We start from the raw sequence: 25,027 nt of genomic DNA, 5'->3' as shown, positions 1-25,027 counted from the left end.
ACATGGCTCAGGTGTTTTGTCGCCCCGTGCGGCCGACAACCCGAGGCGGGCAATTATTTCGCCAGCTTCTCACGCTTCTGGGGTGGGGTGGGGGGTTTCCGCAATGTGATGCGTGGAGCCTTCTGTCTCTGCCTGTCTTCCCACCTCTGAAACACGTGAGCCGTCCAGACATCTGGTATGCCTTTTCCTCCTCAACGCCCCCAAAAACCCTCCTGCCCCTGTTTCGCTTTATTTCTTTCCCACCCCTCCCCACATAATTACTTTGCAGATTGCTAACGACTTTATCAAAGTTGGCCTTAAGCACAGCTAAAATGAGCTAGGTGAAAGACAAGCCACAGCTTTGTGACAAAATCATATGGGGCGGTTGATTGTGCATTGTTGTTATTACCAAATAATAATAATATGATAATAAATAATAATTTTTATTTATACCCCACCCTCCCCGGCCAGAGCCAGGCTCAGGGCTAACACCAGTAAAATTACAGTAAAAAACATAATGGGGACGGGGGGAGGAACAATTTAAAATACATGTTAAAATGCAATTTAAAAAGCAGCCTCATTTTAAAAGTAGCCCATAGATCAAAACCATAAGGGGAGGGAAACATAAGGCTCAGACTGAGTCCAAACCAAAGGCCAGGCAGAACAGCTCTGTCTTTCAGGCCCTGCAGAAAGAAATCATATCCCACAGGGCCCTGGTCTCATGAGATAGTAATATTAATGGGTTGTAGCCATCTAAGCTTTACTCAGAGTAGACCCCTTGACTCAAGTTATGCTGTCTTCCTGAAAAGGTGGTTTCATTTCACTGCCGTGGGAGCCCAGGAAAACCACTGGTTTTCCCCCTCTGTACCTGAAAGCATCCTTTTCTAACTGCTAACGTCCTTTAGAATTCATTCCACAGGTATAAACAACCCCCTTCACCTTTCACCATAAGGACTGAGTACTTATTTGCTGCTGCTGGGTAGCTCCTCTTCTCTCCCCACGACGACCCAAAATCCTAAGACAGCTAAGCGAAATGAAGGAAATTATGCATATTTTTGCAGAAGGCTAGGAGGGGTGCGGGTGGTGCTCTGGGTTAAACCACAGAGCCTAGGACTTGCTGATCTGAAGGTCAGCGGTTCAAATCCCCGTGAGGGGGTGAGCTCCCATTGCTCGGTCCCTTCTCCTGCCAACCTAGCAGTTCAAAAGCATGTCAAAGTGCAAGTAGATAAATAGGTACCACTCCGGTGGGGAGGTAAACGGCGTTTCTGTGCGCTGCTCTGGTTCGCCAGATGCAGCTTAGTCATGCTGGCCACATGACCTGGAAGCTGTATGCCGGCTCCCTTGGCCAGTAAAGCGAGATGAGCGCCGCAACCCCAGAGTCGGTCATGACTGGACCTAATGGTCAGGGGTCCCTTTACCCTTTACCTTTACCTAGTTTTCTCAACGCAGGATTTCCACGTTGCCCACAGCAAAAAAGTGGCTCTCTGTTTCAGAGGAACAGAGAGCTTTTTTCCTCCCCAAGGGAGGAAAATTCCCTTCTGGGCAACTTTCTGGGGGTCGTATGCCACTGGTGGGAGGAGCCAGAAGCAGAAGTGGGTGGGGCAAACAGGGAGTACATTTCACCACTGTTCTAAGTAGGCTACTTTCGATGCACACAACCTCACGGACCTTGCTGTCTTCCAACCAGGCGAGCAGGAAGCATCTTCAGTTCAAGGACACAGTGCAGCCAGGCAAAAGCCCATTTGGGTTGTAAAGGCAGGGCCTGGGGAGAATTCCGAGGGCCAGATAGAGAGGACGTGAGGGCCACTCGCAGCTCCTGGGCCAGGGGCTCCCCTCCCTCTGGTTTCGGGAAAAGCTTGAAGGAACCTGCTAATTATGATGCCCTCTTTCTTTGCCAAGTGCAGAGACGCTTTTAGGGCAGCTCTGTGTGACTCAGGCTTTGAACAGCAGCCACTGTCTTTTGAACAGCTCTTCAAGCTTCCCCTCCTCCCATCCTCCGCCTCCCCCTCCCCTATCGCCACATCGCCGGGACTCTCCTTCTCAGTTCCTAATTAAATTCATGTAATTATTTCTCCCCCGTCTTATCGGATGCTCCAAGGTGCCCAGGAGCGAAAAGAAGGAACAGTTTGCTTTTATTGGTTGGCCCGCGCTTTCGTTGAAATTGGAAGTGCACACCACTTAAATTTAAAGGAGAGCGTGTAATCTGTTCTCTCTTAAAGAGCAGCTTGGAAATGGCAGGACGTGCCTGTTTTTTGTTTTTGCTTTTCCTTTTGAGGAAACTCGAAGCAATTCCCCGCACGTATCTTGTGTGTGGACCTTCAGGGGTTGCATTGACATTATGTACGCGAGTGGCGCTGTGGGTTAAACCACAGAGCCTAGGACTTGCCGATCGGAAGGTTGGCGGTTCGAATCCCCGCAATGGGGTGAGCTCCCGTTGCTCGGTCCCTGCTCCTGCCAACCTAGCAGTTCGAAAGCATGTCAAAGTGCAAGTAGATAAATAGGTACCACTCCGGTGGGGAGGTAAACGGCGTTTCTGTGCGCTGCTCTGGTTCGCCAGACGCAGCTTAGTCCTGCTGGCCACATGACCCGGAAGCTGTATGCCGGCTCCCTCGGCCAATAAAGCGAGATGAGCGCCACAACCCCACAGTCGGCCACGACTGGACTAATGGTCAGGGGTCCCTTTACCTTTAAAGAAAAACAGTGAGTGTAATAATAGTAATAGTGATAAGAACAACAACAACAACAACAACAACAACAATAATAATAATAATAATAATAATTTATTCATTCATTCCCCAGCCACTCTGAGTGGCCCCCAACAGAATATTAAAAACATGATAAAACATCAAACATTAAAAACTTCCCTAAACAGGGCTGCCTTTCAGAGGTCTTCTAAAAGTCAGATAGTTGTTTGTTTCCTTGACATCTGGCGGGAGGGCGTTCCACAGGGTAGTTGCCATAACCAAGAAGGCCCTCTGCCTGGTTCCCTGTAACCTCACTTCTCACAGTGAGGGAACCGCCAGAAGGCCCTCAGAGCTGGACCTCAGTATCCAGGCTGAACGATGGGGGTGGAGATGCTCCTCCAGGTATAACATAAGAAGCGCCCTCTGGAATAAGACCAAAGGTCTACCTTGTTCAGTATCCTGATGTCACAGTGGCCTATCAGATGCCTATGAAAAGCCTGCCCTCCTCGTGGTCCTCACTGCCAGGTATTCAGAGGCATAGGAAGGAAAGATCTCCCAATCTTTAAGAACATGATACTAGCTTGTTGGGTCAGCCAAATGACCCCTCTTGTCCAGCACCCTGTTCTCACAGGGAACAAACAAATGCCTATGGGAAACCCATAAGCAGGACCCAACTGTGGAGAGATATCCTAACCACTATGACTAGTAACCCTAGAAGGCCCTCTCCTCCATGGATGAAGTCCTTCCTTTCATCTGTTCCTGAATCTATTAACATTCAGCTCCATTGAGTGTCCACGAGTTCTGATGTTATGAACTTGCAGATTTCCGAGTCATTTTTCAGGCAGTAATTATATCATTTATAAATGCATAATGAGTCAGGAGTCTGCGATGACTGCGGGGGGGGGGGGGACGACAACAGCTTTCTAATGGGCCAATTTAGACCATTCTTCAAGCCATGGTCTGGGGTATCAGAAATAAATCTTGGATATGTTCGCTTTCCTGTTGGAGCAAAGACTGATCGATTCTGCATCAATACGCTTCCTTTCAATGATAAATCATACTTAAGGCGGCTTATGGACCATACAAATGAAAAACGATCCTAACAATTACAGCAAACAATGTCATTAAAAAAAAACCTCTATATATCAGCAGACATGTCTAAATATATAATTCTTCATGTTCCTCCTCCATGAGAGGTCCGCAAGATTTTTCTGCAGTGGCCCCCCATTTGTGGGATGCGCTCCCTCGGGAGACTCGCCTGGTGCCTTCTTTAAAGACCTTTAAGTGCCTGGCGAAAACATTCCTCTTCAGCCAAGCCTTTGGCTGATTAACATCCAAATCCTTTTACTGTAATTGTGTTTGTGGGAAGCAGTAGAGCAGGGAAGGGGGTTATTGTTTTGGTTTGTTTTCGTTCCTTTTCCATTATGTACAGTGGTGCCCCGCAAGACGAATGCCTCGCAAGACAGAAAACCCGCTGTACGAAAGGGTTTTCCGTTTTGGAGGTGCTTCGCAAAAAGAATTTCCTATGGGCTTGCTTCGCAAGGCGAAAATGTCTTGTGAGTTCCTGCGATTTTTTTCCGCTCCCCACCCCCTTTTTCTAAGGCACTAAGCTGCTAATAGCCTTTTAGCAGCTAATCCACTAATCCCTTAAGCCTTTAATAGCCGCTAATAGCCGCTAAACCGCTAATAGCGCTAATCCGCTAATGGGGTTGCTTCGCAAGACGAAGAAACCGCTAGACGAAGAGACTCACGGAACGGATTCTTTTCGTCTTGCGAGGCACCACTGTATTTTGTGTTGTTTTTATCTTGTATTTTAATGCTGTGAGCTTCCCTGAGCTCTTCAGGGGAAGGGCGGTATACAAATTTAATAATGGACGCTCGCTGTGTCTCTGGCGGTAGGCAACATTTTGCGGCCCAACACGCAGCCCCGCCACCCACCCGAAGCCACGCCGTGCTGTTGGGCCATTGCTCTGATCCCTGGGCAGAGGCCTATGGGTTCCCACCGAATCTCCATATTTGAATCAGCCAATCCGCAGCGGGCCAGGGGGCTGAGCTAAAGGAGAGGACCGTAGAAGCGCAGGCTTCACTCTGGTCCACTCCTTAGATTTAAAAAGAGGCCGGAGCTGACACTGGCAGTGCAGTCAGCCCTCCCTCTAACGGTTTCTTTCTTTACAGGCTAACCTTCTCCTTTCCAGGTCCATGAATGTTGCTGCGGTCGGATGATGGTTGCTGTCTTTCAGAGCCGGGAAGGAATTTGCCCTGCTCTGCAGGTTTTGCCTTCCCCATAGCAATGATCACACCTTTGACAGTTTTAGGCCTTGGACGGAATCCAGTCTAGTTCATCAATCGATAGAAGGGGTGGTGTGGTGACACACCCCACCTGCGGTGGTGATACCAGCGACCCCATTAAAGGGGGTATTGAGGGGAGTCTCAGACCACAAGCACACAGTGGTGGGTCATAGAACTCCCCTCAGCAACATGGATTGGGGACCAGCTGTGTAAACATTTTGCAGTATCCCATATCGCCAACTGACCCTGTCTTGCCTCAGACCCCCAGCAAGGGGGCTGAGAGGGATACATGCCCAATGCCTAAGCCAAGGTTTTCCTACATTTGAAATTAAGAAAGCTGTGGCCGTTTTAATCCCAAGTATGTTGTCCTGCGTTTTACCTGGTGTCTGGCTTCGGGGTGGGGGGGAGGCGGGTATCTGCACCTGGGCATGTAAATGATAATAATAAACACGGGCTCTGGTTTTTTTAATAAAAAAATACACACTCAAATAAAATAGTCTTAAATACTCGCTTAATAGGAGGAAAAGAACAGAGCAGCAGATGAATGCCAAACACAAGTTATATTATGGATTTTTTTGCATACTTCTGAATAGTGCTGTTTTTCTGCATATTATATTTATTGCTAGACAACACTCCTCCAGGCTGCTTTAGGAGATGATATCTTATTAGCAACCAGAGCAAACAGTTCTGAAATACTCTGGTTGCATCTACAGCAGGGTATATGCAAATTCAGACACGTGTTTTCTCTGTCGGGAAAAACTATGGCTCTGCACCAGGACATCTGTTCAATCCTCAGCATCTCCAGGTCAGGCTATGAAAGAATCCTGTCTGAATCCTGGAGAGAAATTCTGCCAACCAGTGCAGGGAATAGTGAGCTACATGAATCAGTGGATATTGACCACTTTCCTATATTAGCTGCTTTGTATAGTGCATGGTGGGGACGCGGGTGGCGCTGTGGGTTAAACCACAGAGCCTAGGACTTGCCAATCAGAAGGTCGGCGGTTTGAATCCCCGCGACGGGGTGAGCTCCCGTTGCTCGGTCCCAGCTCCTGCCAAGCTAGCAGTTCGAAAGCACATCAAAGTGCAAGCAGATAAATAGGTACCGCCTATTCCGTGCGCTGCTCTGGTTCACCAGAAGCGGCTTAGTCATGCTGGACACATGACTCGGAAGCTGTACGCCGGCTCCCTCAACCAATAAAGCGAGAGGAGCACCGCAACCCCAGAGTCGACTACGACTGGACCTAATGGTCAGGGGTCCCTTTACCTTTACCTATAGTGCATGGTGGGGAGGTATGTTTCATATCTGAAATAGCTGTTATGGAAATGCACTGTTGATGTTGCTGTTTCAAGGCAGAAACTCTCCCCATCTCCCCGGCCTGAGTGACTTTTCTCTTTTGAAATATAGATGAAGCCACGCTGAAATTGATGAAGACACCTCGGTGCTCTCTCCCTGATCTCGCTGAATCGGAGGCAAGGAGGAAGAGGCATGCTCAGTCAGCAACCAAGTGGAACAAAAGGAACTTATCTTGGAGGTTGGCTGTTAAATCTTTTGCACTTGCAGTGCCGGTGGGGAGGAATGGCTCAAGGGCTGATTCAGCCGTCCGTGATTATTTGCATGCTTGAATGGGGCCACTGCTGATCAGAGGGCACTTCAAGGTAGCCTGTCTGTGGAACATTCATCCCTGTTCGTTTGCTGCCCAAAAAAAAGCCTGCAGGGAGGTTCGGTATTTGCTGAGCACGCATTCCGATTTGTTGCCGGGGGACGTTAGATGGTGGCCAACTTTGCAGTTACACATTTAAAGCAGTATCATACCAATTTAAACCATTGTGGCTTTCCCCAAAGAATTCTGGGAACTGTGCTTTGCTAAGGAAGCTGTGAGTTGTTGTTGTTGTTGTTTAGTCGTGCCCGACTCTTCATGACCCCATGGAGCACAGCATGCCAGGCACTCCTGTCTTCCACTGCCTCCCGCGGTTTGGTCAAACTCATGCTGGTAGCTTTGAGAACACTGTCCAACCATCTCATCCTCTGTCATCCCCTTCTCCTTGTGCCCTCCATCTTTCCCAACATCAGGGTCTTTTCCAGGGAGTCTTCTCTTCTCATGAGGTGGCCAAAGTATTGGAGCCTCAGCTTCACGATCTGTCCTTCCAGTGAGCACTCAGGGCTGATTTCCTTCAGAATGGAGAGGTTTGATCTTCTTGCGGTCCATGGGACTCTCAAGAGTCTCCTCCAGCACCATAATTCAAAAGCATCAATTCTTCAGCGGTCAGCCTTCTTTATGGTCCAACTCTCACTTCCATACATCACTACTGGAAAAACCATAGCTTTAACTATACGGGCCTTTGTTGGCAAGGTGATGTCTCTGCTTTTTAAGATGCTGTCTAGGTTTGTCATCGCTTTTCTCCCAAGAAGCAGGCGTCTTTTAATTTCGTGACCTCTGTCACCGTCTGCAGTGATCACGGAGCCCAAGAAAGTAAAATCTCTCACTGCCTCCATTTCTTCCCCTTCTATTTGCGAAGGAGTTGCGAGTTGTTAGGAGACCCTTATTCCCTTCACAGAGCTGCAATTCCCTGAGTTCCTTGGGAAGAGCAATTGATAGGTAAACCACTGTGGAAATTGTAGCTGCGTGAGGGAAATTGGAGTCTCTTAACAACTCCCTTAGCAAAGTACAGTTCTCAGAATTCTTTAGGGGAAGCCACAATTGTTTAAAGTGGTATACTATTGCTTCTAGGAAGCACACGAGCCAGACATGGGCACGATGGCACCCTCCCCACTGGGGTTCCCAAGCAGTTGGTGGCGGCCATCGTGACAGCTTTATCTTGCAGGAGGGCTTGGCTGCTTTCAGGAGAGATATTCAGCTTAATGGTCCTCCTGTGCTGGGGAAGAACATCGTTACCAGAGTCCTCAACAGGTTGAACCGAGATCAAGTGGAAAGTAGATAAATGTGGGGGTTTGCGTTTGATTTATTCTGTTGTTTGGATTTTTAACAACCGCAGTAGTTGGAGCTCTGCTGTCCCCAGGGGAAAAGGCAGGCTGGAACTCCAAGCACCGCAGCTCATGCGCTTTAGTTCTGGGGCCTCCGTGTGGCAAGAGCGCCCCCTGCTGCCGCTTGCAAAAAACAGGTGTTGGTGAACACAAAGCCCGACAGGAGTGACTCGGAAATCGTAAAGGGATTCCCAGCTTGTAATAAAAAATAAACAGGCCTCTGTGAATATTCCTTTATGTTGTCCAGTGGTATATTCCTGAGTCTTCTGTTCTTCTTTGTGCTGAACAACATTAAGCCATCTGCCCGTTCAGGCACTTAGAACTGTGGAACTGGCACTTTTAAAACAAGTACAAAATAATATTTATTCTGCACTTTTAAGGGACCAATCTTTTAGTGCGGCAGCTGCTGCACCCATTGACTTTAGGCAGGTGCCTTCCCTCTATTTTTTTTCGGTGCCTCCTCAAAACTTTTCTGTTCAGGCAGGCAATGTAAAGTTGATGTGTATTTTTCACATTTTTTAAAAGGGCTGTATAAAATTAGTAACCAGAATATAAATGTATAATGGTTAAACAAGAACAAAATATACTGGATACCCAGTACAGTCGTACCTTGGTTCTCAAGCGGAATCCGTTCTGGAAGTCCATTCAACTTCCGAAAATGTTTGAAAACCAAGGCACGGCTTCCGATTGGCTGCAGGAATGTTCGGCTTCCAAAAAATGTTCGCAAACCGGAAAACTCACTTCCAGGTTTGCGGTGTTCAGGAGCCAAAACATTCCGAGTCACAAGGCGTTCAAGAACCAAGGTACGACTGTATAATAAAGTTGATGCCTATTTTAATCTATAATTTTAGTTTAGAATGTCTTCTTTAAACCGTTGATTTTACTCATTTTGCCGAGAGCTACATTTCCACAGAGCTACAATTCCCAGTGTGGTTTAACAGCCAGGGAACTCTGGGAATTGTCCTTGTGTGAGGGGGATAGGGGTTTCCTAATTTCTCTCAGCACCCTGAACAAACTACATCTCCCATAATTCTTTGGGGAAAGCCACGGCTGTTTAAAGTGGTATCATTGCTGTTTTCGTGTATGGTGTGGATATGGCCAATGTACAAACTATGTCCAGTATAAAACTGCCACTACAGTGGTACCTCAGGTTACAGATGCTTCAGGTTACAGACGCTTCAGGTTAAGATTCCGCTAACCCAGAAATAGTACCTCGGGTTAAGAACTTTGCTTCAGGATGAGAACAGAAATCGTGCGGCGACAGCGGGAGACCCCATTAGCTAAAATGGTACCTCAGGTTAAGAACAGTATCAGGTAAAGAACGAACCTCCAGAACGAATTAAGAACTTAACAAGTACTTAATTATCACTGCATCAATGGCATGTTGCAGAACACACCTGTGGAAAATAAAAAATCAGTCTGGAGCAGCTCAGATCTTTCACCACCTGAAAAGTCACCTTTGCAAAGACCCTGGGGAAGACGCTGAACCCCAGAACACAATCACTTTGATCTAGCTGCTCGCTCTAAACAGCATTTTAACAAAGCAACCCACACAAAGAGATGTGTAGTGGTTGATTTCCTAGGAGCAGGGCTTAGAAAAGGAATATGATCCCTGATCAGCATGGAAGTCAATATGCTGGAGCCAGAGAGGCCAGGAGAAAAGATTTCTCTCCTTTCTCATGAAATTGCTCAGGCATAACCCTGCCTGTCATATTTCGTTGCTCAGAGAAGCGAGCGGGGACTTGGTGATACTGAGACTGGCAAGCTGACTCAGCAATCGTAGGAGCAAGGCCTGTGAGCTGACTCAGCGTCCCCGCACAGCGATTCAACCCGGCTGCTGTCAATCTCAATGAAAGGAAGAGCTCTGTGTTTTTTCAAGTCATCGACTCTGCGTGGTCTTTTGATGCCAAAACAATCCCCGCAGACGGCTTGGCTCTCAGCCGGCTTTCAAATGCCAGTTAGGCTTACAGCAAAGAGCAGGTGGAGGGTTGCTGAGTCACAATAAGGAGCAACAGCGCTCACCCCCCCCACCCCCTGGAGACAGCTTGCATTACTAGGTAGGGGGGCAGGTAGAATATTAATGCTAATATTAATTGCTTTCTATTGTGTTAACTGTGGAACAAATTGCACACGCACACACATGCACACACATGAGGGAGCTGTGGTTCAGTTGCGGCTTCCTGTGAAGCTACTACAAAATGCAGTTGTGCTTGGCAAGCCCATTGGGACTTGTAGGGCAGTAGCCAAAGAAAAGAAGTAAGTGGAGCCAAACAGAGCCAGTGATAGGTAGAGCCAATGGCTGGCTGTTGGCAAAGTTCCTTAACTAATGCCGACCAGAGAGTCCAGAAAGAAAAGAAATCTTGGTAACATTTTACTGAGGAAACTGAACAAAAACAGTGTATGATTTAAGGAGAACAGCAAAAGTCACGCCTTAAAAGTACAGGGTGACATTCAACGAAACATACAGGTGAAAACATCTCAGAACGGCACAGCCCATCAGAGAGCATGTGCTACCTCAGCAAAGATCATGCTGGTTGCTAAGCAACACCTCTGCCCATCCTCTTCTTGGCTAGGTGACTTTAACAGAATTAACCCTTAAGCTGCCATATGTCTGGGTTTTCCCAGACACGTCCGAGAATTGCACTGTCAAAATGGCGTCCATGAGGATTTTTAAAGAAAAATGTTGAAAAAATCCCCAGAAAGCCCAAAGACTTATTTTTGGGGGGGAGTGAGATATTTCCAAAACAACTCCCCCCCCCCCAAAAAAAGCAAGTGGGGGCTTGCTGAGGGAAAGTGAGCAGAAAAGAGTGAGCAAAAAAGTTGCTGATAAGATAAAAGGTGGGTAAAGGACCCCTGGATGGTTAAGCCCAGTCAAAGGCAACTATGGGGTTGTAGCACTCATCTCGCTTTCAGGCCGAGGGAGCCAGCATTGGTCCACAGACAGCTTTCCGGGTCATGTGGCCAGCAGGACTAAACCACTTCAGGCACAACGGAACACCGTGACAGAAACCAAAGTGCATGGAAACGCCGTTTACTTTCCCGCCGTAGTGGTACCTATTTATCTACTTGCACTGGCGTGTTTTCGAACTGCTAGGTTGGCAGGAACTGGGACAGAGCAATGGGATTCGAAGGGATTCGAACCGCCAACCTTCTGATCGGCAAGCCCAAGAGGCTCAGTGGTTTAGACCACAGCGCCAGCTGCGTCCCCAGAAGTTGCTGGACTAGTGCCCCAAATGGATATACCCGCTGTGCACCTCTTCTTTCTCCTTGCCTCGCCCTCTGGACCCGATTGTGTACAAACGGTGCCGTGGTTAGTGTTGGAGTTTGACCTGGAGATTTCCACTCAGCCTTGAAGCTCCCTGGGTGACCTTATGGTCACCGGTCTCAGCCTAACCTGCTCCTTCTTCTCTCTGCTTGCCATGGAGAAACTGCAAGCAAACAGGCAGCAACAAGGCAGGAGGCTCGGGGCATTGACGGTGTGCCCCCAACTGGGGCTCAACAGCGTCAACCCCTGATGCTGGATCCAAGATTGGTGGCCCCAAGGAGAAGACTCAAACCACTAAGATCCCCCTGCTTCCGTTTAAACATTGTTCAGTCCAGAAGTAGAAAACCTCACGCTGAGCTTCTGTTTCAGCTCTCAAGCCAACTCATTTGTTACCACATTATTTCTGAGATACGGATATGAGGAAGCAGCACCCACACCAGCTGGGTAACATATGAATCAGATCTCGAGATGTCGGAGATTTCTATTAAAAATGGGAATGTGGGAGCAGGAATTGCCAGTGTTTGCTTATTCATCCCACGAACCGGAATGGGAACCCATCCAGCGAATACGTTCTCTGCTGTTGCTTTCGGTCCATAATTGGTTTTGTTTCCCTCCTGCTTGCGTTGCGTTTCCTTCGCGCTGAAATGAACGGCGTGGAACAATTTAATGGCAACGTCTTTTACGTCATGTACTTAACTGGGTTACAGAAATAATGCAAGTTGCGTCATTTCTCTCAGGTGAGGCAGTGAGGTGAATGGCATACTTTTTGGCAGGGGATGAACTGCAGTGGAATGGAAACAGTGCCGCGTGTGACAAATAAAAGGTAGAAAATGGAAAATGGTGTCTCCTTGCATCCATAATTAGACCTGAGCTTTTTAAGCTGCTCTGGACATCTGTTTTGTTTTGTTTTTTTGTCAAATCTCTGAAGTAGCTGAGTGTCCCGAAGGATATACTAAAGAGCTAAGCCAGGTGTGGCCAGGTAGCAACACAAAGCAAGAAAGCATGCCTGCCGCTTCACAATTACATTCCGGCACAACTTTGTGTCCTCCACAGAGCCTGTTTGTGCCACATCCATGGCAAACCCACCCTCCCAAACATGCCTCGTGTCCCAGGGACTAGTTCTGCTCAAGAAGCTGCCATTTTTATTTTTATTTTTAATATTTTTATTAAAGTTTTCTTGTTTTACAAAGGTATGTGCAATGTCTCTTTTTTCAAGTTACATTTTCCATTGGTCAGTTTCATTTGTTGAGACATTAGGGTTACATTAGGAAGAAAAGGGGGGAGAGGTGGAGGGGGGAAAGGTGAGGGGGGTGGGGTCGGAAGGCGATGTTTCTAATTTGCTTAATGTATGTGTGGGGTTTTGTGTCAGCGTAGTCTGTGAGGGTTCACTTGTGTTCCTTTGGTGGTGAGAGAAATTGGGGTTGGGCTAGGGTCCGGTTGCTTGTTTGTGATTGGCTGTGGTGAACTTTCGTGTGTGAGTGGGGTGGGTGGGTGTTTTTGAATCAGGTTAGCCAGATTGATTCGTATGCTGTTAGAAGATGCCATTTTAAGAAAAAGGCAGGTCAGCAACTAGAGCTGTTTGTCAACATGCCACTGCCAAGTGAGCTGCGGATGCTTGTCTGCTTTGTGTGACAAGGCCAGGGAGCAGGGCAAGCAGAATGGGGATTTGTGGAGGCAGAAATCAAGGGCGCCAAGCTGTTAAAATTTTGTTTGTTGGCACAGAACTCAGAGGCTTGGAAGCCTAACCCACTGGATCCTGAGGGTGTCAAAAGGCCTGCTCAGATCTTCCAGAAAGGTGTGGGGAGCATCAAGCCCCAGGGCTAAATGTGGCCCTCTGGTTCTTTCTCTGTGGCCCTGGGGACTCTTCCCCCCGGACCATACCTCTCACCAGCCCTGCCTTGCACTCTCCCTGAGTTTCTTTTGCCTGGCTGGAATGTGTCCTTGAACTCTGATTGTGCCTTTTGCTTGCCTGTGTTATAAGAAAAAACTGCTCCCTTTCCCTTATGGAGGTATTCCAGAGCCCGTATAGAGTCCTTACGTGCAGTGGCGTAGCGTGGGGGGTGCAGGGGGGGCCAGGCGCACCGGGCGCAACATCTGGGGTTAGGGTTAGGGGGCGCAAATCCACGGGTTAGGGGGTGCAAATTACTTGCCTTGCCCCGGGTGCTGACAACCCACGCTACGCCACTGCTTACGTGGGTTCCCTATCAGTAGGAGAGAATAACAGAGGCCAACCAGAGTACAGTCATACCTCAGGTTGCAAATGTGATCCATGCGGGAGGCACGTTCGCAACTCGCAGCGTTCACAGACTGAAGTGCTGCGTCTGCACATGCGCGTGACGCAATTCGGCACTTCTGCGCATGCGTGTGACATCATTTTGAGCTTCTGCGCATGTGCGAGTGCCGAAACCCGGAAGTAACCCATTCCGGTACTTCCAGGTGTAGTGTGGTCTGTAACCTGAAAATGTACAACCGCAGCGTTCATAACCTGAGGTATGACTGAGAAGCAAAGCGGCTAGTAAGCCTGATCTTTATTCAGGGAACTGTTGTAACAGGGTCCCCACTCACCACACGCAGGAGGGAGGAGAACCCTGAACAATGGTGCACAAGCCCTTATATAGACTTTTGAAATTGCCCACCCTGTAGCCCAAGACCACCACCACCCCCAAAACATCATACCTACATCACAGAAGGAGGCATCTACAGCAGTAATCCTGTCTGCCAGGATACCTGATAATGGTCACTGATTGCATTAGGTAATGGCAGCCTGGCCATTCTTTTGTGATGCTTAATACTTAAGTTCCTGAATCCATGTCACAGGCTCACCCTTTTCATACACAAATACGCCCTTAAGGCAGAATGTGCAAGCAAAAAAACAATGGGAAGGCTTTCTCCATTTGCCTCCCTTCCTGCAGAGGAATATTTGAATCATAGAATCATAGAGTTGGAAGAGACCACAAGGGCCATTGAGTCCAACCCCCTGCCAAGCAGGAAACACCATCAGAGCACTCCTGACATATGGTTGTCAAGCCTCTGCTTAAAGACCTCCAAAGAAGGAGACTCCACCACACTCCTTGGCAGCAAATTCCACTGTCGAACAGCTCTTACTGTCAGGAAGTTCTTCCTAATGTTTAGGTGGAATCTTCTTTCTTGTAGTTTGGATCGATTGCTCTGTGTCCGCTTCTCTGGAGCAGCAGAAAACAACCTTTCTCCCTCCTCTGTGTGACATCCTTTTATATATTTGAACATGGCTATCATATCACCCCTTAACCTCCTCTTCTCCAGGCTAAACATGCCCAGCTCCCTTAGCCGTTCCTCATAAGGCATCATTTCCAGGCCTTTGTGGTGCCCAGAACTGGACACAGTACTCCAAGTGAGGTCTGACCAGAGCAGAATTTGAGGTCATTGGGAGAGTCAAAATGGCTCCAGGATTGCTCTCCCATACTATTTCATGCACTTGATTCATATATATAGATATGTGTGCATTTATGAATATTTATTCTATATTTGATACCTTAATATTCTTATGACACCTGGATAGAGAAGTGTTTGTGTGTGTGTGTGTGTGTGTGTGTGTGTGTGTGTAGGAACTAACCTACTGCACAGAAGTAGGTACATTTCCAAGCACAATTCAAAGTGTTGGTGCTGACCCTTAAAGTGCTTTAAAGCCCTAAACGGCCTTGGTCCTGTATACCTGAAGGAGCGTCTCCACCCCCATCGTTCAGCCCAGACACTGACATCCAGCGCAGAGGGTCTTCTGGCGGTTCCCGCACTGCGAGAAGTGAGGTTACAGGGAACCAGGGAGAGGGCCTTCTCGGTAGTGGCGCCTGCCCTGTGGAACGCCCTCTCAGCAGATGTCAAGGCAATAAACAACTATTTTACTTTTAAAAGCCAACTGAAGGTGGTCCTGTTTAGGGACGTTTTTAATTTCTGGTGCTGTATTGTTTTTCATATTCGGTTGGAAGCCACCCAGAGTGGCTGGGGAAACCCAGCCAGATGGGCAGGGTATAAATAATAAATTATTATTATTATATTATAAGTAACTTCCACACTCATTGCTCCACCGGCTCCATTTGCCATTGCCATGTGGCCCCTGGAAGGTTCACCAGGAAGGCGTGTGGCCACAGTGGCCATCACTGTCGTAAAGAAATAAAAACCTCTAAGTGTGCGGGTTCCCTTTTTATTTTGGGTGAGAGAGTCTGATCTGCGCAGCCCTGCTTTTGAGAAGCTGGACAGTGTGTTCGGTTGGGCAGGGACGCTCACAAACAGCAACAGAAGAAGCCACAGAAGAGATAACTAAGCCTCTGCCGTCCTCTCTGTGTCCTGCAGGGATTCATTAGCAAACACGCTTCCAACTAATGAATTTGTCCAATCGGATTCTTAAGGGACTTTGCGCAAATCAACTGCTAACTGGCTCCAGACCCATGGCACTGGGAGATAACTGGATTTGTCTCCTTCGCTCAGGCCAAATTGAAAGTTGCGGGTTTCTTGAAAAGGACTCACCGGCTCTATCGTGACAAGACCGAGCCTGTGGCATTGGCTGGTACACAAGGGGACTCTCTCAGGCTAATTGCTGCTCTTGTCAGGCAGCAGCTGCGCTTGGTTTTGAGAGCGCCACACCGCGTGGCCCCTCCAGAGACGAAACTTGCTCTCTCCTGCTCTCCTCCTTCGCTTCAAATCCTCCACCGCTCTCCGTCTCCCCCCTTTCGTTTCAATCTTAAAGGTCTCAGCAGGAGACTGTTGCCTGTAGATAACCAGTCATTTTTCATTTTTTAAAAAAAGAAACGGGAAAAAACCAGGAAAATTACTTCGCTGTATTTCCGACAAGCAAAGTTGCTTCTTGCACCAAAGAAAAATGGCTCCAGATTCTTCCAGTTGTGGAGAGCTCTAGATTTGATCAAAGAAGCAAAGGGAGGCAGCAACGCTCAGGGCTTTTTTCAGCCGGGGCTCGCCAGAACTCAGTTCCGGCACCTCTCAGGTGGGCGCCTGTTATGTACTGAGTTGAATAGGATCCAAAATGCAGCAGTCTGATTGGTCCTAGAACAATAGGATCCAAAATGCAGCAGTCTGATTGGTCTCAGAACAATAGGATTCAGAGTGCAGTAATCTGATTGGTCCTAGAACAATGCAGCAGTATGATTGGTCTGCAGGAGCCACCCAATCCAGCTCCAGATGGAAGTGAATCCACAACCTGATTGGCCTACAGGAGAATTCCGGAATTAGCCAATCAGCCCATTGTGTAAATAATGTATATAAAGCAGATACTTTGAGGGGACTTTCATTCCTCCTCACACTCTGAGCTGAATAAAGAGCATGAAATCCACTCTCGACTCTTGAGTATATTTCAGTGCCATTGCCATTCTAACAATAGAGGAGTTCATGGTGTGATCCGGCACTTCTTTTTCCGGAAAAATAGTCCTTAACCCTTTGGGGATGAGGGACATCCATCTGTCAGAAATGCCAGTTTGCAGATTTCCGGCGCTGAACAGGGTTGAGCTAGATGTGCTTCAGAGTTTTCTCCCGGCTCCATAGTTCTATAACAATGGCTACAGGTCCCTGAGTTCCTGACTTTGTCTTTAAATCACAGTAGGGCGTGGCATGGAATTTTAATTGGGACTTCAGCCTTTAATTAATTCACCGGCTTGATTAATTAAAAACCCTTTAAAGCAAATGAAAAAGCACTCTAATTCATCAGATGGCTTTTTTTTTTTCAAAACAAATCTTAATTACTTTAAATGTAAGTGTTTACAAAGGTTGCAGGAAGCAGGGCTCCATTTTAAAGGAGGCATCTGTCATTCACTGTCACATGGGGGAATGAGGGGTGTGTGTGTGTGTGTGTGTGTGTGTGTGTGTTCACATGCACAATCTTAAAGACACACAAAACATGTGTGTCTCTCTCTTTTTCCTCTTCAAAACTGCACACACATTTATGCAGATTTATTCACTCACTTGAAAGCTCATCAAATTAATCAACTAAGCTTTCTTCAAACAAGCAGCAGACCTAATTTTAACACTCTCATTCTTAGAATTCTTTCTTTCTTTCTTTCTTTTAGTTATTTAAACAGTTTTTGCCCCACTGCTTGGCCAGAAAACCTTCCCAGAGCGGCTTGCAAAGATCAGTAGTAAGACAGTCTCTGCCCTCATTAAAAAAAAAGTCACAGCACAAAAGGAAAATGGATTGGGAGAGAGGAGGAAATAGGTAAACTTGTGTACCAGTTTTCAGGTACCACATCTTCATTACAAGCTCTTCTAATAACCAGTTGGGATCAGAAACTTTTCAAGGAGAGGAGGAGCCAAAAGTGGTTGGTGTCTCAGCAGAGTGGATGGGGTGGCCCTGCTTCCCTTCTGCTGCATGCTGATGGAACGGCTGGCATCAGATGACAGCTGATGATCCTGGCATCTCAGCAGAGCTGCAGGTGTCCGTTGCAGGCCTTTTCTTCCTCCCTCTGCTGCCGCCCAGTGGAATGACTGCTGCAAGGTTGTGTATCAGTGGGCAAAGTAAAATAAGTAAACAAATGTGTCATGGTCCCACCTATGCTCAGCAGCCAGAAGCCTCATAGCCAGGCACTGGAGAGACCTGTTAGGAGTGAACATGGACCAATGGTATCAAATACAGTGGTACCTCTGGTTCAGTGCTTAATTTGTTCTGGGGGTCTGTTCTTAACCTGAAACTGTTCTTTAGCACCACTTTAGCTAATGAGGCCTCCTGCTGCCGCTGCACCGCCGAAGCACGATTTCTGCTCTCACCCTGAAGCAAAGTTCTTAACCTGAAGCACTATTTCTGGGTTAGCAGAGTCTGTAACCTGAAGCATATGTAACCCGAGGTACCACTGTACCATTTGATGGGAAACAGCCTTATTAGAAAAACTAACCAATAAACTGAAACTGACATGGGGACAAATAGAAGAAGATGCCTACAGCCTGGTATGGTTCACCTTTTTCACATACACAGCCCAACAAGACAACGACAAGAATCCACCAACAGCATACGAATCAATCTGGCTAACCTGATCCAAACACACACACACACACCCCACTCACACACAAAAACAAATCTCACTACAGCCAACCAAAGACAACCAACCACACCCTAGACCACCCTCAACCTCTCTCACCACCAAGGAAATACAACAAGTGAATAGTAAGAGTACACAAAACCCCACACATACAATAAGTAGAAGAATAGAAGCATTGCCACCCGAACCCACCCCACTCACCAATCCTTCCTCCCCCTCTTTCCCCCTATTTTCTTCTTAACCTAACACTGTATGTAAAACACTAATGTCTCACAACAAATGAAACTGATCTGTAGAAAATGCAACTTGGAAGGGGGGGGGGAGAGAGAGAATGCACATTATTTTTGTAAACTAAGAAATCTTTAATAAATACAGTGGTACCTCTGGTTAGGAACTTAATTTGTTCCGGAGGTCCGTTCTTAACCTGAAACTGTTCTTAACCTGAGGTACTGTGAGCGTGCCTTCTCCCTCCGCGCTTGCTGCACTTAGCAGAAACACTCTCGAGGCCAGACGCCATAAATTCCTTTCTTTATTGCTTTCTTTGACAAGGTTACATGCAGAATAAACAAAGCGACCCGTCTCTCAGGAGGCGTTGCTCTAACTACTTTCTCTTTTCCCTCTCCCTCGAGACCAGCAGAGCCAACGGCCCAGCCCCTTCCGTCTTTCCCTGTGACGTGGATCCCCCTCTCTCTGAAGCACCCCTTCCTCTCCAGACTCACTGCTCCCTTCTCTGTCCTCTGAGGACTCACTGCTAACCAGTGGAGACCTCTCCCTGTACCCTCTGATTCTTTCCTCCCTTGCTGCCTGCAGTTCCCTGACAGGTACCACTTTAGCTAATAAGGCCTCCCGCTGCCGCTGCCGCACAATTTCTGTTCTCATCCTAAAGCAAAGTTCTTAACCCGAGGTACTATTTCTGGGTTGGCAGAGTCTGCAACCTGAAGTGTCTGTAACCCGAGGTACCACTGTACATATATATATAAAACAAATGTGTCACGGTCATCCAAAAAAGGTGGCTGTATCCAGGGTTGCTTCCATTGAAAATAACAGACAAGACTAACTTGGATCCATTAATTTCAGTAGGGCTGCCCTGAGTACCCTGAGTCTAAGACTTGCCGATTAGAAGGTTGGCGGTTCGAATCCTCGCGATGGAGTGAGCTCCTGTTGCTCAGTCCCTGCTCCTGCCAACCTAGCAGATTGAAAGCATGTCAAAGTGCAAGTAGATAAATAGGTACCGCTCCGGTGGGAAGATAAACGGCATTTCCGTGCACTGCTCTGGTTCGCCAGAAGTGGCTTAGTCATGCTGGCCACATGACCCAGAAGCTGTACGCCGGCTCCCTCAGCCAATAAAGCGAGATGAGCGCCGCAACCCCAGAGTCAGCCACAACTGGACCTAATGGTCAGGGGTCCCCTTACCTTTACCTTACCCTGAGTATAATTTAGTTTGGGGCTGTTCTTTTCTGATCATGGGCTGCCTTTTTCCATCCCAGAGTTCGCACGTTCCCCAAGGAATCTCACCTGGGCCACGACACAGTCCGCGCCCTCATGTACTACGCCCTGAAGGTGTGGAGCGACATCACACCACTGAATTTCCACGAAGTGGCTGGGAACAATGCTGACATCCAGATCGACTTCTCCAAAACGGACCACAACGACGGGTACCCCTTCGACGGTCCTGGCGGCACAGTCGCCCATGCTTTCTTCCCGGGAGAACACCACACTGCCGGGGACACTCACTTTGACGACGATGAATATTGGACTTTCCGATCATCAGGTACGTCAGGGTAAGAGAGCTGCGGAAATGTGCGGGAGTGCCCTGTTTGCCTCCGTGAGCATCGAGGGAGGAAGGGGGAGGCCAAAGGAGGACGGACCTCTATAGAAAGGGAAAGGCTTCCTTTATACATGTATAAAATGTACAGTGGTACCTCAGGTTAAGTACTTAATTCGTTCCGGAGGTCTGTTCTTAACCTGAAACTGTTCTTAACCTGAGGCACCACTTTTGCTAATGGGGCCTCCTGCTGCTGCCGCACCACCGGAGCATGATTTCTGTTCTTATCCTGAAGCAAAGTTCTTAACCTGAAGCACTATTTCTGGGTTAGCGGAGTCTGTAACCTGAAGCGTATGTAACCTGAAGCGTATGTAACCCAAGGTACCACTGTATAAAGTAAGTAACAAATGTTGGAAATGTAAAGAAAAAGAAGGAACTTTTTATCACATATGGTGGGAACGTAAGAAAGTGAAAAGCTTCTGGGAAATTATATATAATGAGATGAAAAAGATGTTGAAATATACATTTATTTAAAAAAAAACCAGAAGCATTTTTACTTGGCATTGTAGGGGAGGATATTAACAGACAGGACTGTAAATTGTTTTTATATGCAACAACAGCAGCAAGAATATTATTGGCACAAAAATGGAAACAAGAAGAATTACCGATGAAAGAAGAGTGGCAAATGAAGTTAATGGACTATGCAGAACTAGATAAGATGACAGGAAGGATTCGAAACCCGCGGGACCAGAGATTCTTAGAGGACTGGAGTAGATACTTGAATTATTTGAAAAGAAATTGTAATAAACAGATTACACTAGTAGGATTGCAAGAAGTTTTGTAAGGAGGATTATGCGAAATATTGAAATGAAGACTATGAAAAGAGGTATTAGTTAAGGACAAAAGTAATAGAGAAATTAAGAAATGTAGACTAAGTGACAAAGACTGAAAAATCTTCAGATGCGGTTGATGGAAGTCTAAAACATTGTATAAGAAAATAAATGACTGTTGGAAATGATGTGTGTGTGTGTGTGTGTGTGTGTGTGTATTTATACACACTCACACGTATATGTATATGTATATGTATATGTATATGTATATGTATAAAGAAAAGAAAGAGAAAGGCTTCCAGTGGGTCAACTGCTGTAGCAGCGGGAGCAAATCCAAAGTAAGAGTTGCTGAAGCAGCAGTGGAGCTGTCCAGCCAAGGAGTCGGGCTGGAGATGTTGCACTAGCAGTGTGCTGTTAATTGGCAGCTTGCTGTTGACAATGAGATTGGGTTCTTTGCAAGCCAAGGCCTGTTGGCAAGGACAGACAGAGAATAAAATGAGAGTGGCAGATACTGTAGATGGTGGAAGGACCCCGAGTGAGAAACAGGTCACTGGCAGTTTCTCCAGGTAAGAGAGAGGAAAAGAAAGCTCCCAGGTGAGAGGTGGGAGAGGGCCTTCTTGGTAGTGGCGCCCGCCCTGTGTAACACCCTCCCATCAGATATCAAAGAAATAAACTACGATCTGACGTTTAGAAGACATCTGAAGGCATCCCTGTTTAGGGAAGTTTTTAATGCTTGATCATGTTTTTAATATTCTGTTGGGAGCCGCCCAGAGGGGCTAGGGAAACCCAGCCAGATGGGTGGGGTATAAATAAATTTATTATTATTATTATTATTACTATTATTAAGAATAATAATAACTGGGAGGAGGTTGTCATTTTCTGTTTTCGTCCAAAGATTTGGGGCAGATAAAAGAAAGTATTTATTCATGCACCACATGGTCAAACTATGGAAATCAGTCTGCCAGGAGGTGGTGAAGGCTACCTACTTAGATGGCTTGGACATATTCATGGACTTGGGCAAATTCATGGAGCAGAGGGCTATCAATGGCTCCTAGAGATGATAGCTCTGCTCTGCTCACACAGCTGGAGGCAGCAATGCTTTAAGTACCAGCTGCTGGAAGCCACAGGAGCATAGCTGTCAACGTTTCCCTTATTCCGAATAGGATTCCTCGCAAGAAAAGGGAAAAGTTGACAGCTATGCACAGGAGGGGAGCGTTGCTCTTGTGCTAGGATCTTCCTTGCTGGTCTCCCAGGGGCATCTAGTTGGCCGCTGTGAGAATAGGGTACTGAACTAGATGGGCCATTAGCCTGATATAGCAAGCTATTCTTTTTTATTAAAAAAATAATAATTCACGTTACAGTGGTACCTCTGGATGTGAACAGGATCCGTTCCGGAGCCCCATTCGCATCCTGAGTAGAACGCAACCCGCGTCTGCACATATACGGGTCGCAATTCGCCGCTTCTGCGCATGCGCGTGACATCATTTTGAGCGTCTGCGCATGCGCAAGCGACAAAACCCGGAAGTAACCCATTCCATTACTTCCTGGTTGCCACAGAGCGCAACCTGAAAACGCTCAACCTGAAGCATATTTAACCCAAGGTATGACTGTACATGTTAATTGTCAGACACATTCAACATTGTACATAACATGTAATATATTATTTCTACAAATTCCCCACACCTAACCCTATAACCACCTCGCCTTTTACCCAAATACCCATTTGACTTCCTTCACCCATATGCGTTATATCCAACTTCTTACTTTAAAAAAAACACACAACTCTAATATTGTGTTCAGTTTTGTTCATTAGAATGATCATTCATCTATTAAAAATATAGCTTCTTAACTTAATGGGTTCAATCTATACTTATCCAGAGGTTTCCAACAGAATGATTTTGTACAATATATTCTTCAACACATTTCCATTCCTTTCTTAATTTTTCTTTTGATTGCATTCTGATTGACGCTGTCATCTTGTTGCTTTTTTTGTATTCTAGATACCCTGCTGAAGATTTTCTCTATCTTTTATGCTGTTGCGTAAACAAACTCTGAGGGAGGGTAAAGAAGCTCCACTCTATTGTTTAAATTGCATGTGTATGCTTGCAAAAGGATGGGAAGGGCAATCAATTTACTTATTTGTGCATCTTTCCCTGCCTGCTTGTTATTTTCAGATACCCATGGGATGGATCTGTTTGCCGTGGCAGTCCACGAGTTTGGCCACGCCATTGGCTTGACCCACATCTCTGCCATAGAGTCGATCATGAGGCCGTACTACCAGGGCCCCGTCGGAGATCCCCTGAAGTATGACCTGCCTTACGATGACAAAGTCCGGATATGGCAACTCTATGGTGAGCCCGGGTCTGTTTGTGCACATGTCAAGTTGGTTGGGTGAAGAACTGGTGTTGAGAAACCAAGAGGCGTGGCTCTGTTTCCCTGCACAGCGGAGATGTCAGGCGCTTAGAACTATAGGCTGGCAAGTATCATAGAATCATAGAGTTGGAAGGGACCATGAGGGCTATCTAGTCCAACCCCCTGCAATGCAGGAATCTTTTGTCCTATGTGGGGCTTGAACTCAAGACCCTGAGATTAAGAGTCTCGTGCTCTACCGACTGAGCTATCCTCGCTGTAGGTGGAGCAGAGGGAATAGCCTGGTAGCTATCTTCAATTATGAATGGCCCAGATGGGAGGAGCATAGCAGATCTAGAAGGTTTATATAGTAGCCCGTGGCATGCCATTGGCTCCTTGGCATTACCTGACACAGCCAAGAGGATTCCGCACTGATCTGATATTTATACACCACCCTGTTATTTTCAGGCACCCGTATGATAGACCTCTTTGCTGTTGTGGTCCATGAGTTTGCCCACACTATTGGTTCAACCCAACCCCAAACTGCTTGCAATTCCCTGCTCCAGTCACTAGGAGGTGGTACAGAGAGCAGGCAGAATGCAATCAACACCTCACCAATAGGGCTTGCAGCCTGGGCTTCTATGGCATTTGATAGGATCACAAATTTCCTCCAGCCTCTGGGTTTTGTTTTGAGTTTTTGCATTTTGTTCTTTTTGCATTTGAAGGGTACCTCCCACAGAAAAAATCAGCTGGAGAACTAGACACTCCTCAGAACAGGGTTTCATGCTTTTGTGGCGAGGCTGGGGACCTACCAGCCCATGAAAAGCTTGGCTGGGCAGTCTGTCTGCTTGCCTGACCTCTCTCTACTTCTGCCCCAAGATGGAGAAGCCACCCCTTGCTGGTCTAATTCATCCTTGTCTTTGCATGCAGGGGTCAGGGAGTCTGTGTCCCCAACAGCCAAACCTGAAATATCGAAAACAGAGGACCACCCCATCTTGCCAGACTTACCGGAGAATCGCTCCACTGTTCCGTAAGTTGAGTTCAGGAGTCACCAACCCATCCTCATCTTCTTCGGTGGAAAAGAAGCAAGCGTAGGGCACAGAACTGGAATTCTCCAATCAAACTTTGAGTTTGAAGTACAGGAGTGGGAGTTCCCAAATCCGCATTTGCAAACACTGAAATTCTGAATTTGAATCCCCTCCCAGGGATTGAACCTGGGACCATCTGCACGTAGAGCAGATGTGCTACCACTAAGCTACAGCTCTTCCCGGCTATTCAAGTAGGCTCCCTACATGATAAAGAACCCAGCTCTCATCCTCCCCCTTGAAGGATAGAAATCATGTGGGTGGGAGGCAAGAGAAGGAGTGAGCAGGATCACTCAGGAGGCATATGAGCATGGTATGGGAGCCCATTTTGCTAGAAAGTGAGGTAAAGGGACCCCTGACCATTAGGTCCAGTCGTGACCGACTCTGGGGTTGTGGTGCTCATCTCACTTTATTGGCCGAGGGAGCCGGCGTACAGCTTCTGGGTCATGTGGCCAGCATGACTAAGCCGCTTCTGGAGAACCAGAGCAGTGCACAGAAACGCTGTTTACCTTCCCGCTGGAGCGGTACCTATTTATCTACTTGCACTTTGACGTGCTTTCGAACTGCTAGGTTGGCAGGAGCAGGGACCGAGCAATGGGAGCTCACCCCGTCATGGGGATTCGAACCGCCGACCTTCTGATCAGCAAGTCCTAGGCTCTGTGGTTTAACCCACAGCGCCACCCACGTCCCACAGAAAGTGAGGTATAAACAAAATAATTACATCTGAACCCACTTCTCTCCAGCGGATGTGGTATTTGAGTGCCTTCTAGACAAGCCTTCCTCAA

At 47.2% G+C, this 25,027-nt stretch overlaps 1 protein-coding gene across 1 annotated transcript in view; it reads left to right on the top strand.

The window, feature by feature from the left end:
• Nucleotides 1-25,027, top strand: part of MMP17 (matrix metallopeptidase 17) — a 157,023-nt gene that overhangs the window by 114,487 nt on the left and 17,509 nt on the right. The window contains exons 3-6 of the mRNA XM_083418305.1: nucleotides 6,358-6,484; nucleotides 19,701-19,984; nucleotides 22,983-23,159; nucleotides 24,088-24,187. Coding sequence (XP_083274431.1) covers nucleotides 6,358-6,484; nucleotides 19,701-19,984; nucleotides 22,983-23,159; nucleotides 24,088-24,187 — 688 coding nt within the window. The remainder of the gene's footprint in view (nucleotides 1-6,357; nucleotides 6,485-19,700; nucleotides 19,985-22,982; nucleotides 23,160-24,087; nucleotides 24,188-25,027) is intronic.

The sequence above is a fragment of the Podarcis tiliguerta genome, assembly GCF_965153285.1.
Source record: "Podarcis tiliguerta genome assembly, chromosome: 16".
Taxonomy (NCBI): domain Eukaryota; kingdom Metazoa; phylum Chordata; class Lepidosauria; order Squamata; family Lacertidae; genus Podarcis; species Podarcis tiliguerta.
This window is presented reverse-complemented; position numbering and strand designations above follow the sequence as displayed.